At 42.4% G+C, this 16,326-nt stretch overlaps 1 protein-coding gene across 2 annotated transcripts in view; it reads right to left on the bottom strand.

Moving 5' to 3' along the window:
* atf6 (activating transcription factor 6) overlaps positions 1–15,953 on the bottom strand; it is a 368,108-nt gene extending 352,155 nt beyond the window's left edge. For both annotated transcript variants that reach the window (XM_041207876.1, XM_041207877.1), the window contains exon 1: positions 15,637–15,953. In XM_041207876.1, coding sequence (XP_041063810.1) covers positions 15,637–15,718 — 82 coding nt within the window. In that variant the 5' untranslated portion in view covers positions 15,719–15,953. The remainder of the gene's footprint in view (positions 1–15,636) is intronic.
* Between the last annotated feature and the right edge of the window lie 373 nt (positions 15,954–16,326).

Below are 16,326 nucleotides of genomic sequence, written 5' to 3'. Positions count from 1 at the left end.
TGCTTTTCTATTCTTACTGCCAAAATAGGCATCACCCACATTTGAGATCCAGCTACATCATTACCCAGAATAAACTGAACCCCTGCAATAGGCAATTTTTCCACTACTCCAACAATAACTTCACCTGTCCTCCATTTGCTCTTTAAAATTAACCTTCCATGACAGAATAGATTTAGCATCTCCATGAACACCACTTATTATCACCTGCTCCTGCAATACTCCCTCTGAACACAAATATCACTATCCCATAACACTAAAGATCAACTAGCCTGTGTCTCTTAAAATTTTAAGATCTTTCCCTACTCCACCCTGTATACATGGAAAGACTTTCCCATCACACACAAAAGCTTTAAACATTTCTGCAACCAGCTTCTCAGGATTCTCTTGGGTAAATTGTGAACACTTCTTTACCTATCACTGATTCTCCCTGTTTTACCTGTACACAAACGACTGTTTTTTTCCTGTGCCTGAGCCTCAGAACCCACCATGCATTTACTTACAAAACTTTTCTGTACCTCAATAATTTCAACAGGTTTTTCCAATAATTTCCAACATACTGACTTAGTGTGCCCCATTTTATTACAATGAAAACATCTCAATTTTTGAATGTCATTCCTACCCTCAGCACCTTTTTTATTCTGAGAAAAACCTTCCTGGGAATTCCCAGCTACTCCTCTTCCCTGACTACCTACCTTCCTGTCACCTTGCCATTTTCTATCCTTTTCCGATTTGAAAGGGTGATGAAAATGGTTTATTCAACAAAATGCAAATGTACCCTCTACCTTGCTGTTTAACATCTCAAAACTACTATACATCAAAGCACCCAGGCTGGCTGGCTTTAATCCAATTAAGACACCCACAGACACAGACCCGACTACAAGTTCAATTTAAAATAATTTCCAATAACATTATATACATTGATATCTTCATGACATTCTCAATGGATACATTTGAGCTGAGAGTTATGAAAATCTCCTTAAGTATCTGCCACTGCTGATTTATAATCTTACCTTTTAATCTATTTTTAGCAACTCAGTCATCATACCTTGTAATTGCCACCCAAACTGATTATACAAATTGATCTTTTGAGCCTAGATCATTTCTCGCCACTGTACTGGTCACATACTTCAATGACTGAGCCATCCCACCCCCTTTCCCTTCCTTCCTTTACTTTTGAAATGTCAAATACCCTTCAATATTAAGTTTCCAGTCGGGGGACAGCGCCTCATGGATGCCCATTTTGAGCTCCTACATCTGTTATGGATCCATCCCATTTAGCATGATGGAGGGTATCCTCAGTGCAAAGGTAGGACTTGGTCTCCGACAGAACTATGCTGGTATCACTCCTACCAATACAGCCATGGACAGATGCATCTGCGACAGGTAGATTGGTGAGGGTGAGGTCAAAGAGGTTTTCCTTCTTGTTGGTTCTCTCACCACCTGTCACAGGCCCAGTCCGGCAGTTTTATCTTTCAGGAATCAGGCAGCTCAGATAGTTGTGGTGTTATCAAGTTACCCTTGGTGATGGGCATTCAAGTCTCCCACCTAGAATACATTTGGTACCCTTGCAACCTTCAGTGCTTCTTCGAAAGGGTGCTCAACATGGAGGAGTACTGATTCACCAGCTGAGGGAGGGCGGTAGGTGGTAACCAGCACAGATTGCATTGGTTCTGGAGTCACATGAAGGCCAGACCAGGTAAGGATGGCAGATTTCCTCCCTGGAAGAGCATTCATGAACCAAAGGAATTTTTTGACAATCTGCCAGGTCATAAGTATTAATGAGACTCGCAATGTTTTCCAGATTTCTTCACCGAATTTAAGTTTCCTGAGTTGGTGTGGTGGGATTTAAGTTGTTGTTTCTGAAGCATTAGTCCAGGCCTCAGGATTACTGATCCAGCAACATAATGTTATCCTCCCATCAGCCCAAATCTTATCAGAACTAGGTTTTTGACCAAAATGAAAGCGCCAGTACCAACCACAAAAATCTGTAGGCTATGGAGCATTTCACAAAATATGCAAATTAAAATTGCAATCCATCTAACATGCTACATTTGCAAATAAAACTTCTGTACTGCAGCCTCCTGATGCTCCATTAATACCCTGCATGCAATGTCGGGAGACATGTCAAGATGCTTAGAGAACTATGTTGGGGTCTACCACAATTAAAAATATCTGTAACTATTCAAATTAGTCATAGCAGTCGACTATGACTGCTTTGGGATGGAAACAGAAGAAGCAAAGATGTAAAAAAGGAATGATGATTGTTTCAGCTCATTCTGTGCTGGTGTGTACGAAATACCAGTGATATAAAGTAGAGAATGAGCACCCTCTGCTGGAAGAGGGTGAGCAAAATTTACAGTAGCTATATACCCAGAGTTCAGAATAATTTGCATTAATGCAACACCTTGCTCCCAAAAAAAATCCCAAGGTGTTTCATACAAATCTAATCATACAAAAATTGACACCAAACAAAAAAGTAAAATATTTGGTGAGGTGACCAAAAGCTTATTCAGAGGTAAATTTTAAAGATGGTCTTAAGGAGCAACAGAGGTGCAGAGGCTTGGCCAGAGAATTTCAGAATGTCAGTCCTGGATGACCCAAGGCCAAAACTGAGGTGAAGCAAGTGGAGGTTGCACAAAGGCCAGGGTTGGAAGAACGCAGAGTTCTTGAAAGATTCTAAGTGATTTCCAGTGATAAGAAGGGGCAAGGTCATGAAGTCATTTTTAACACAAGGATGAGAATTTTCAATGTGAAGCTGCGAGCGACAAGAAATTAATGTAGGTGAGCAAGCACTGTGTTGATGGGCCAACAGGAACTGAAACTTATGGAGTGTGGAAGATGGGAAACCAGCCAAGAGAGTGCATTGGAATAGCTGATGACAAACGTACTGAGTTTGTGGCAGGGCCCAAAGACAACTGTTTTTATGTTCCCCATTTTTAAATTTTCCAATGTTCTATTATTAAAATATTAACCAAACCCCAATCCTGCTGAGTTTCTGACAGATTCGAACTCCATATGCAGATCACAGCTATGGAGAATTGGAGCATTCTATTGCTGAAAACTAAACAGCTACAGTAGTAGGGCTACAATTCAGTGATCCAAATCTTTGCCTTCCAGAACAAGCTGACATTTTTACCTGCCAGATGGGTGAAATATGTTGTAGCACACAGACCTCTTGCTACATTTCCAAAAAGCACTTTTATGGTAAAACTGCAAGCAATGGCAAACCCACAGTTCACTCACCAGCTCGAAATAAAAGGCAACCATTGCAACAGAGACCTGTTTTTCTCATGGGCCTCCTTCCCTCAAATCTGACAGCTTCATTACAGCTAGCATTTCAGGAATGGATAAAGAGGATTAACCCTACATTATCCAAAACCCTTCCTATAACGTGCACTTTTCCAATTTCCACACAAGACCAGCTGTATCATATTTATAGCTCCAAACTGTCAATTATTTAATTTAGGGAATCATAGTGGAGATTATTTACTGCTTCAGTTTGGGACAATATTAAGCCTTAATTTGGATAACAGCCCATTTGAAAAAAAAATCAGAATGCAACTGACAAAACTGAGTGCAGACCTGCAATTTGGTGAGCGGGGGAGTTTCAAGTGTTAATTTTGTTCTTAAATTTTGCTCTTAAAATCTAGTCTAATCTGTAATTCAGCTGTAATAATGAGCAGCAACTATCGAAGCAAGCTAAGTTCTTTTTTCTTGCCATGAGAGCCGAGTACACAATTAGCTAACTGGCTGAATCTGGTTACACCAGCTGCATTTCAGTTGGCTATAAATACAGGTCTCTTTAATGCAGCTGAGGAGACTGGGTGCAGAATTAGAAGTTTGCTGAGTACAGGAGTTCAGTGAAGAGGGGGGGTAAGGAAGTTCTTTATTCATTCACAGGATGTGGGTTTCACTGGCTGGGCCAGCATTTATTGGCCTTCCCGAGTTGCCCTTGAGAAGGTGGTGGTGAGCTGTCTTCTTGAACCGCTGCTGTCCACGTGATGTAGGTACACTCACACTGCTGTTAGGGAGTTCAAGGATTTTGACCCAGTGACAGTGATGGAACGGCGATATATTTCCACGTCAGGATGGTGAGTGACTTGGACGGGAACTTCCAGGTGGTGGTGTTCCCATCTATCTGCTGCCCTTGTCCTTCTAGATGGTAGTGGTCGTGGGTTTGGAAAGTGTTCATTTTCTATTTTTCTCATCCTGTAGGAATTGGTTCTTGCTCTATACAGGGAAAGAAGCTAACTGTTTGGTGAATGGTTAAAGTCTATTCTATTCCTAAGGTTTAAAATAGTATACAGATTGATGGTAAAGTTAATAAAATATATAAAAAAGCAACATAAATAAGTGAATGATATAAATAAGTAATTATTTAAAACACATTAAGGATGGCAGGACAGGTGATGTGTCAAGGCTGCAGCATGTGGGAGCTCCGGAATAATCCAGGGCAAACACGTCTCCGTTAAGAGTTAGTGGCTCAACGAAGTTCGGCTCAGTCACTGAGCTGGAGGATGAGCTGCTGTCTCTGTGACGCATCATGGAGGGGAAAGATAACTGGGTGCTTTGTACCAGGAGGCACTCACACCACTTAGAATAGGGTCTTCTGATTTGGTCAGTGGTCAGGGATAGGAAGGTGCGACTGTGAGTGAGGCAGGTGATAGAAATGCAGAGGGCAGCAGTGCAGGAGTGTGAGCCGTTGCAATTGTCCAATAGGTTTGAGGTTCTCTCAGCTCTGTTTGGATGGGAACGGGAGCTGCAGCATGGTTGAGCAAACTGACCATGGCACCAAGTTACAGGAAGCCATTCAAGTGGGGGGAACAAAAAGGAACATAGTGGCAGTACAGGACAGTATAGTGAGGGGGATTGACAATGTTCTCTGCAGCAAAGATCGAGAGTCCAGACGGCTGTGTTGCCTGCCCAGCGCCAAGATTCGGGGCATCTGCTCAGGGCTGGAGATGAACTTACAGTGGGAGGGGGAGGATCCAGTTGTTGTAATCCATGTGAGTACCAATGACATAGATAAAACTAGGAAACTAGAACTAGGTTCTGCAAAGAGAGTATGAGGAGCTAGGTACTAAATTGAAAAGCAGAACTTCAAAGGTTATAATCTCTGGATTATTACCTGAGCCACGTGCAAATTGGCACAGGGTACATAAAATTAGAGAGATGAACACATGGTTCAAAGACTGGTGTGGGAGAAGTGGGTTCCAGCCTGGAGGGCACTGGCACTAGTACTGAGCAAAGTGGGGGCTGTACCGTTGGGACGCTCTAACCTGAACAGCACTAGAATGTGTGATCTTGCGAGCCACATTACCAGGGAAGGTGAAAAGTTTTAAAACTAAATAGTGGGGGCAAAGGTTCAAATGTGGAAAGATGTAGCCTATTAAAGAGTACAGACAAGGTCAGAGAGGAGTATAGTAATATGGGACATGAGGGCAGGAGAGTGACAGGAAGGGACAGAGAGAGAAAACCTAAAATTGCACCAAGAATCAAGACTAAGTATCACAAATATAACAAAAAGACAAAACTAAAGGCTCTGTATTTGAATGCGTGTGGCATTCATAAAGTAAGAAAACTGTTAGCACTCATTGAAATAAATAAATATGACCCAATGGACATTACAGAGACCTGGCTGCAGGATGACAAGAATTGGGTCCTGAATATTGAAGAGTATGTGAAATTCAAGAGAATAGGTAAAGGTGGAAAGGTAGCAGCGTTAATCAAGGATGGCATCTGCACAATAGTTAGAGATGACCTTGGTTCAGGAGATCATGATGAAGAATCAGTTTGGATGGAGATAAGGAATAGCAGGGGAAAGAAGTCACTCATGGGAATGGCCTACAGGCCCCCTAACAGTCACCACAATGTAGACAAAGTATACAAGAAGAAATATTGGGTGCTTGTGATAAAGGAACGGCAATAATCATGGGTGACTTTAATCTATTATAAACTGGAAAAATCAGATTGGCAGTAGTAGCCTGGATGAGGAGTTCATAGAATGCTTTCGAGATAGTTGTTAGAGCAGCACATTCTGGAACCAATTTGAGCGCAACTTAAATTAGATTTGGTATTGTGTAATGTGACTTGTATACTTTGTCTATCACAGGATTAATTAATGACTTCAGAATAAAGGCACCGCTCGGTAGCAGTGACCACATTATGATTGAATTTTGCACCCAGTACAAAAGGGAGAAGAGTGGGTCTAAGACTAGTATTTTAAACTTAAAAAAAAAGCACCTATGTGGGCATGAAAGCTGAGCTGGCTGTAATTGACTGGGATTCTAGGCTAGGGGATAGACCAATAGACCTACAGTGGCAGACATTTAACACGATTTTTCAGAATACTGTGAATAAGTATATTCCTACCATAAAGAAAAATTCTTAAAAGGAGGACCCACAATCCGTGGTTCACTAAACAAGTTAGGGAAAGCATACAGCTCGAGGAAGAAGCATATAACTGCGCAAAGGTGAGCAGTACATCAGATGACTGGTCAAAATATAAAGGATGGCAGAGAAAGACTAAAAGGTTAATCGCCGACCTGCCTGCCATAGCTGCATCTGTCCATGACAGTACTGGTAGGAGTGACCACCGCACAGTCCTTGTGGAAATTAAATCCTGCCTTCATACTGAGGATACCTTCCATCGTGTTGCATAGCACTACCACTGTATTAAATGGGATAGATTTCAAACAGATCTCGCAACTCAAGACTAAGAAACCATGGGGCACTGTGGGTTATCAGCAGCAACAGAATTGTACTCAACCACAATCTGTAACCTCATGGACCTTATATCCCCCACTCTACCATTACCTTCAAGCCAGGGGATCAATCCTCATTCAATGAAGATTGCAGGGGGGCATGCCAGGAGTAAAAATGAGGTGTCAACCTGGTGAAGCTACAACACAGACTTATGTGCCAAACGGCATAAGTAGCAAGTTATAGACAGAGCTAAGCAAGTGGTGCTGATCAACTGATCAGATTTTATCTCTGCAGTCCCACCACATCCGGTTATGAATGGCGGTGGACAATTAAGCAACTCACTGGAGGAGGAGACTCCACGAATTTCTGCATCCTCAATAATGGGGGAGCCCTGCACGTGTGCAAAAGAAAAGGCTGAAGCAATTGCAACAACTTTCAGCCAGAAGTGCCGAGTGGATGATCCATCTCGGGCTCCTCCGGAGGGTCCCCAGCATCAGATGCCAGACTTCAACCAATTCGATTCACTCCATGTGATATCAAGAAAAGGCTGCAGCACTGGATATTGCAAAGGCCCTGATAATATTCTGGCAATAGTACTGAAGACGTGCTCCAGTACAGCTACAACACTGGCATCTACCTGGCAATGTGGAAAATTGCCCAGGTATATCTTGTACACAAAAAGCAGGGCAAATGCAACACGGCCAATTATCACCCCATCAGTCTACCCTCGATCATCAGTAAAGTAATGGAAGGTGTCATCGACAGTGCTATCAAGCAGCACTTGCCAAGCTGCTCACTGACACTTAATTTGGGTTCCACCAGTGTCACTCAGCTTCTGACCTCATTACAGCCTTGGTTCAAACATGGACAGAAGAGCTGATTGTTGGAGGCCAATCATTTTAGTTGCAGGACATCACTGCAGGAGTTCCTCAGGGTAGTGTCGTAGGCCCAACCATCTTCAGCTGCTTCATCAATGACCCTCTCCCATCATAAGGTCAGAACTGGGGACGTTCACTGATGAGTGCACAACGTTCAGCAGCATCGCGACTGCTCAGATAATGAAGCAGTCCGTGTTCAAATGCAGCAAGACCCTGGACAATATCCAGGCTTGGGCTGACAAGTGGCAAGTAACATTTGCGCCAGACAAGTGCCAAGCAATGACCATCTCCAACAAGAGAGAATCTAGCCTTCATCCCTTGACATTCAGAAAATTATCATTGGTGAATCCCTCACATCCAGGGTTACCACTGACCAGTAACTCAACTGGACTAGCCATATAAATACTTTGGCTACAAAAGCAGGTCAGAGGTGAGGAATCCTGCAGCAAATAACTTCCCAAAGCCTGTCCACCAGCTACAAAGAACAAGCTAGGAGTGTGATGGAATGCTCTCCACTTGCCTGGATGAGTGCAGCTCCCACAACACTCAAGGAGCTTCCACCATCCAGGACAAAGCAGCCCACTTGACTAGCACCCTTTGCACAAACTTTCACTCCTTCCACCACCAACAAACAGTGGCAGCAGTGTGTACCATCCACAAGGTGCAGAAACCTTCCAAGGCTCCTTAGGCAGCACCTTCCAAACCCATGACCACTATCATCTAGAAGGACAAGGACAGCAGATACATGGGAACAGGCAGCAGGTACATGGGAACACCACCACCTTAAGTTCCCCTCCAAGCCAATCACCATCCTGACTTGGAAATATATCGCGGTTCCTGCACTGTCACTGGGTCAAAATCCTGGAACTCCCTCCTGAACAGTATTGTGGGTGTACCTACACCACAGGGACTGCAGTGGATCAAGAAGGCAGCTCACCACCACCTTCTCAAGGGCAATTAGGGATGGGCAATAAACGCTGGCTTAGCCAGCGAAGCCCACATCCCATAAATGAATAACTTTTTTTAAAAAAGGAGTAAGAAATTAGCGTATGACAGAAAGCTAGCTAGAAATGTAAAAATGGACAGCAAGAGCTTCTACATGTAGTTAAACAGGAAAAGAGTAGGTAAGATGAGTGTTGGTCCTTTCGAGAGCAAGAATGGGGAGTTAATAGTAGATAATAAGGAAATGACAGATGAAATGAACAAATATTTTGCTTCTGTCTTCACAAAAGAGGACACAAAAAACATTCCAATAACAGCTGTAAATCAGGAGGTGAAAGGTAGAGTGGAATTTGGTGAATTTACAATCACTAGGAAAGCAGTACTAAGCAAACTGATGGCGTTGCAGGCTGACAAGTCTCCAGGTCCAGATGGACTTCACCCCAGGATCTTACAAGCAGTGGCTAATGAGGTAGCAGATGCGTTAGTGTTAATTTTCCAAAATTCCCTAGACTCTGGAAAGGTTCCATCAGACTGGAAAGTAGCCAATATAACCCCTGTATTCAATAAGGGAGGCTGACAGAAAACTCGAAATTATAGGTCAGTTAGCTTGACATCTGCCAATAGGAAGGTGTTAGAATCGATCATTATAGAGGTAAGAGCTGGGTACTCAGAAAAACACAAGGTAATCAGAAGAGTCAGCATGGTTTTGTGAAAGGAAAATCATGTTTAACCAATTTATTGGAGTTCTTTGAAGGACTAACATACTCTGTGGATAAAGAGGAGCATGTAGACATGCTTTACTTGGATTTCCAGAAAGCATTTGATAAGGTCCAACATCAAAGGCTATTGCGGAAAATAAAAGGTCATGGTGTAGGGAGTAACATATTAGCCTGGATAGAGGATTTGCTGGCTGGCAGAAAATCGAGAGCATGCATAAATGATTCTTTGTCTGATTGGTAGGATGTGATGAGTGGAGTCCCACTGGGAGTGGTCTGTGCTGGGGTTCAATTTTTTTTTACAATTTACATGACTTAGATGAGGGCTGTGAAGGCATGGTAGCTAAATTTGCAGATGACACAAAGATAGGGAGGAAACTATGTTGTGAAGAAGACATAAGGAGTTTGCAGATGGATATAGCTAAGTTGAGTGAGCGGGCAAAAACCTGACAATTGGAGTATAATGTGTGAAAATGTGAACTTGTTCACTATGGCAGGAAGAATAAAAAAGCAGAGCATTACTTAATCGGAGGACAGCTACAGAATTTCAAGGTGCAGGGGGATCTAGGTGTTCTCAAAAAATTAGTATGCAGGTACAACATGTAATCAAGGAGGCTCATAGAATGCTTTTGTTTATTACGAGGAATTGAACTTAAAGGTAAATATGTTATGCTTCAGTTATACAGGGCATTGGTGAGACCCCATCTCGAATACTGAATGCAGTTATGGTCTCCTTTTTTAAGGAAAGATGTAAATTATTGGAAGCGGTTCAGAGGTGGTTTACTAGATAGATACCTGGAATGAGTGGGTTGTCTTATGAGGAAAAGTTGGACCCTTGTATTGGTTTCCTTGAAGTGTCCTGATGAGTGCAAGATGAAAAGCTTCGAAATGTCTCTTTTTTCAGCAATACTCATGTTCTGTACTATCAAACAACTAGAAAAAATAGAGGTCGAGAAGTTGAGAGCTTTAGGGAAGGAATTCCAAAGCTTAGGGAATAGGCAGCTAAAAACATAGCAACTAATGGAGCAATTAAAAATCGGTCATGTCCAAGAGGGCAGAATTAGAGGAGCACAAATATCTCAAGAGGGTTGGGGACTGGAAAAGATTACAGAGAAAAGGAGGACTAAAACCAAGGAAAAATTGGAAAACAAGGATGAGAATTTTAAAATCTAGGAGCTACTCGACCTGCAGCCAATGTAAATCAGTGAGAACAGGATGATAAATCAATGGAGCTTTGTGCAAGTAAGGACAAAGGCAGCAGAATTTTGGGTGACCTCAAATTTATGGAGTATAGCATGTGGAAGACCAGCCAGCAGTGTGCTGGAATAGTCAGGTCTCAAGGTAAACAAAGACATGAATGAGGGTTTCAACAAAGAATGAGCTGTGACAGCGAAGAGATCGGGCGATGTTAGAGGTGAAAATAGGCATTCTTAGTGACAGCGTGAATGAAGTCGGAAGCTCACTGAGATCAAATATGACACCAAAGTTGCGAGCTTGGTTTAGTCTCAGGCTATTTTCAGGGAAAGGGATGGAGTTAGTGGCTAGGTAATGAAATTTGAAGCAGGGACCAAAGATAGTGGCATCAGTCTTCTCAATATTTAACTGGAGGAAATTTCTGTTCATCAGGTACTGGATGTTGGATAAGCAGTCTGATAGTTTAGCAACAATGGAGGAGTTGAGGGGGTGGTGGTGAGGTACACTGATGACACACATCTACTTTGGATTAAGTCACTGAGGGATGGCGAGTAAATAAGAAATAGGAGAGTGTGAAGGATGGATCCCTGGGGGACACCAGAAGTAACGATGTGAAAACAGGGGAAAAGCCATTGTAAGAGGTACTCTAGTTATGACTGGATAGATAAGAATGCAACTAGGTGAGAGCAATTCCACCCAGCTGGACAACAATGGAGAGGCATCGAGGAGGATGGTGTGATTAACCGTGTCAAAGGCTGCAGAAACATCGAGGAGGAACAGGAATAATTTACCTTTGTTCAAATCACATAAGATGTCAGTTATAACTTTGATAAGAGCCACTTTGGTCATGTTACAGGGTTGGAAACATGATTGGAGTGGCATATGAGGGACATTGGTGTTCCACAAGGATTAGCACTGGGACCACTGCTATTCACAATTTGAACTTCGGAGTCAATAATACACTTTGTAAATTTGCAGATGACACCAAATTGGGGGCATAGTCAATACTGGGGAGGACGGCAAGAAATTACAGGAGGACAAGAATAAACTTGCAGACTCGACGAATAATCGGTACATGAAGTTTAAAACAGGGAAATGTGAGGAATTACATTTGTAGGAAGAATAGGGAATTAAGTTATAACTTGGAAGGTGCAAGTCTAGGTGTGGCACAGGAACAAGGGCACCTCGAAGTGCCAAAATATCAATCACTAAAAGCTGCATCATAGGTTAGAAAGGCCATAAAAAATACAAACCTAGTGCTAGGTTTTATTTCTAGAGGGCGTTATGGCACAGTGGATGCTAAATGCTGAGCTGCTCAAATCCCAGAGGGAAACTTGAAACAGCTGCCACAACTGTTTGCAATTTGTACTTTATTTCTGGACACATACCTTGAACTCAGTAGTAATGAACACACCAAAACTTAGAGGATTTTTACAAAACTAAACTAAACATTTATTAATAAAAGATTCTAAGCACATACATAGGTCGACAAGTTACTACTATAATAAATCTCCTAAATCTCCGAATTGATCTAGCTCCCAGTTACACCTCCATTAAGGCAACAGTAAAACAAGATAGTTTTCAACAGACCCAGGCAAAGCACACAATACCCTAGACAGGGATATTCGCAATAAGTTTTCTTAGCTTTGGTTCCTATAGACAGCAGCTTGATGCATAGAAGCTGGAGGATTTTCACACTTGTTAGATCTTAGAATGCCTTCTGCTTACACATAACCTCATCTCCTTTATACATGTTTCTCCCTTTTCAATGTAAATCCCATTGTTCCAATATGTCTTTGCAATTTTACTTTTTGCATAATATAAATCTTCCCTAGTACGCATATTATCAGCAATCTTTGGGAAAAATAAACACACTGTTTGGCTTAGCCTCTGTTGGCTAGGTGTAATGCCTTACCATTTCTGAAATTCACAGCTGGTTTATCTAAAGCAAATGTTCTTCACGTGGCAAATTCTAAAACTTCAGCCATGTTTACGTATTTAGCATTTCAAACCTAGCTTCTCTTTTAATAACACAAAAGGTCCAAACCAGCTGCCTCCAATTCAATTAAATCCCCCACACACACAACCTCACACAGAGAAACTCATCCAAACCCCACTATTAACCTACCTTTACAATAAATCACAATATTATGAAAATTATTATATTTTCATAACAAGGGATAGAATTGTAAGTAGGAAAGTTGTGCTCAACTGCATTAAACCTTGGTTAAACTACATTCGAGTACTGCATGCAGTGTGGTCTCAATATTATAAAAAGGATATAGAGACTCTGGAGATGGTGCGAAGATCGACAAGGATGATACCAGAAATGTGTGGACATATATATCAGTGAAGGATTGACAGGCTGGATCTCTTCTCTCTTGAAAAACTAAGACTGAGGGGGTGACCTAATAAGGGTCTTTAAAATGAATAAAGGTTTTGATAGAGTGGGTACAGAGAGAATGTTTCTTTTGTAGGGAAGAACATAATTCAGGGCTGCCAGTATAAGATAGACACCAAGAAATTCAATAAGGAATTCAGAAGGAATTTCCTTACCCCCCACAAAGAGTGGTGAAAATGTGAAAATTACTACCACAAAGAGTGGTTGAAGCGAATTGTATCAATGCATTTATGGTTAACTTGAACAAGCATATGAGGGGGAATAGATGGTTACGATAATAGATATAGATGAGGAAAGATGGCAGGATGATCAAGTGGAACAGAAACACCAGCATGGACTGGCTGGACTGAATGGCCAGTTTCTGTGTCATATATCTTATGTAATCCTATGTAAGATTTGCCTCAAGACAGTACAACCTCCCAAGGCACTTCACAGGAGCATTAAGACAAAGTATTGTCACAAACTTATAGAATGGGATATTAGGACAGGTTGTTAAAACCTTCGTCAAAGAGGTATGTGTAAAGAAGAAAGAAGAAAAGGAATCTCACAGTTTAAAGCCTAGAGAGTTGAAGGCACAGCTGTCAGAATAACATTAATACTTTGCATAAGGTTGGATCTCAGCACCAAGCCCAAATGCACCATTAACCTGCATCCCAGTGCATAAGCATGCATTACCAATCGAAGAAACTGGATAGCTTTGTGTTAATGCAAGTCCCACATCCTTAACCCAAACCACAGTGTCAAGTTACTCTCCCCATACATAAAGACTGCACAGAATAAGCGACCAGTGACAAGATTTAAATCAATTACAGCCTAAAATGCTCAATTTTACTCACATGCATGAGATTGATGTGCATCTGCAATTTCAAAAGGTGGTTAATAAACAGAAGTGACTTGTTAGCAAAATTGAAGCCCATGGGATTAAAGGGACAGTGGCAGCATGGATACAAGACAGGAAACAATTCAAAGTACTGGTCAACAACTGCTTTTCAGACTAGAGGGAAATGTCCACTCTTGATGGGGACCAATGCTTTTTTTGATATGTGTTCAGGACCTTCACTTGAGAATACGAGCTATAATTTTAAGTTTGCAGATGACAAAATTCAGAAACACAAAGGACAAACTGTTTCCCGTGGCAGCAGGGGCAGTAACCAAACAACACAAACTTTAGGTAATCAGCAACAGAACCTGATACCACATGAGGAAACAGAAAATTTCGCAGCATGATGATGATCTGGAGTGCACTACATGAAAAAGGTAGAGCAAGGAAATTCAACAGAAACTTTCGGGAGAGAATTATAGATCTACTTGAAGGCAGAACATTGGCTATGAGCAAAGAGCAAGGGAGGGGGACAAATTGGATAACATTAAGAGCCACCACAAACATGAGAGGGAAAATTATCTTCTGTGCTGTGCCATTCTACGATTCTAAAATCGAACTTGGGTCCTGCTCATGCATGCTAGAGGGAATATTATGGTCTGATGTGCAAAAAGCCCAAGGAGTCAGAAGATGGATCCAGTTCAACACAAGATGGCTTTTAATATCGATGTGCATTCAGGGGAGACACAGTGTCACTCTGACCAGTACTGCCCACAATAACTAGTTGGAACAAGTCCATTTCCAGCAACCATGGATCATTCAAAATGATTGGGACAGGCATCTATTTAATTAACCCCAACAAAGCAAGTGCCCAAAAGAAATTTGCATTTCTGCAGCACCACTCAAAACACTCCACTTCGCTGTTGAAATTCAACAGCCAATTTGTGCATTGCAAGCTCCCCCAAACAAAATAATTACCATATAACCTGCTTTTGTGATGTTGGTTGAGAGATAAATATTGACCAGAACTCCCTTGCTCTTCAAATAGTGCAACATGAAATCTCTTCACTACTCTTTTTCTATCATTGACCACTATTATCAGATTCTATTTGAAAAAAGTGGTTTGATTAGGAAGCAGTAGCCAGGGCACAGTATATGATGTCAGCATCATCCATGCCCAAGTGGAGGAGGCTGCGGCCTTGATTTCTGGCTGCTTCACCATTTCCAAAATCAGCAATGCTTTGGAAACAGGAAGAAATTGCAAGTAATGTAAAGCCCACATTAGGTATGGGTCCCTGTGCAGTCAAGATCAACAAAGTGCACAAGATCAAATCCATGTGAATAAGTATGGGGCATGAAGGAGTAGTAGTGAAGAACAATCCCTGGTTCAATGCTTACAAAGTACTGACAAAGGCACTCATTAAGAACACATTTTTGATTCTGAAAGCAACACTAAAGATGAAATCTTGACAAGCACATTTATGAATTTAACAACCAAAACATTATTATCCCAAGGATGTGAAATTTCCCTTAGCAGCAAGTGAAGGATGCCAGTTTATCTCTGTAACTGTTAACAGAGTCACAGTTTTAACATGTTTTGACTGAATTTGTAACTCATTACCAGACATTAAATTGAGGTTTGAAAATAAAAGCCACCTCAGAACTTCCCAGCCAGAGTTGCGGTTACTCCAAAGATTACAAAGATATGAAAAAGCAGATCTAACTATAACCTGGGCTGACTAACGAAGTGTTCGAAGTTCCTGTTCATGATCTTCACACACAGCCCGACATCCCTGCTTCACAACACTCTCCTGTCCCCGTGCTCGCAACGCGGCCTTGATTTCTGTATCTCACGTCAAGTCACTTAACACACCAACCCCAATCTCATTGCTCTGAGCTCCAGGCTCTGTCCTGATGCCGAATCACTCACCCACCCACCCACCCCTCTCCGCCCTCCCCAGGCCGGACCCCGAGACTTACCCCAGTCCCGCTCCAGGTCCCAGGACCCGCTGCCCGTGTCGCTCCCGGCCAGGTTCGACCACTCGCTCAGCTCGGCGGCCATGTCCCTGTCCCGACTCTGACTGGCTCCCGGTTTCCTGCTCTCTCCCTCTCCCTCTCTCTCTCTCTATCCTCGTTTCTCTCTCTCCGTAGCGCTCTCTCTGTCCATCTATCCCGGTCTCTCTCTCTCTCTCTCTCCCGGTTTCGTTCACATTCTCTGTCAGTCCATCCCCGGTTCCTGTCACACTCTCTTTTCTCCCTCTACCGGGTTTGGCTTTTGAGCGTCTCCGTCCGCGAGCAACACGTCAACTTGACAACTACGGCACGTCCCGAGTGTCAAACAGCGACAGCTCGAAATCGCGCAATCAGAACAACAAGTGCAAACCCAGGACAGAAACAGAATCACCTGGAAAAACTCAGCAGGTCTGGCAGCATCGGCGGAGAAGAAAAGAGTTGACGTTTCGAGTCCTCATGATCCTTCGACAGAACTGAGTGAATCCAAGAAAAGGGTGAAATATAAGCCGGTTTAAGGTGTGTGTGTGTGTGTGTGGAGGGGTGGGGTGGGAGGGTGTTTGGGTGTGGGGAGAGAAGTGGAGGGGGGTGGTGTGGTTGTAGGGACAAACAAGCAGTGATAGAAGCAGATCATCAAAAGATGTCACAGACAACAGAACA

The sequence above is a fragment of the Carcharodon carcharias genome, chromosome 16 (genome assembly GCF_017639515.1).
Source record: "Carcharodon carcharias isolate sCarCar2 chromosome 16, sCarCar2.pri, whole genome shotgun sequence".
Taxonomy (NCBI): domain Eukaryota; kingdom Metazoa; phylum Chordata; class Chondrichthyes; order Lamniformes; family Lamnidae; genus Carcharodon; species Carcharodon carcharias.
This window is presented reverse-complemented; position numbering and strand designations above follow the sequence as displayed.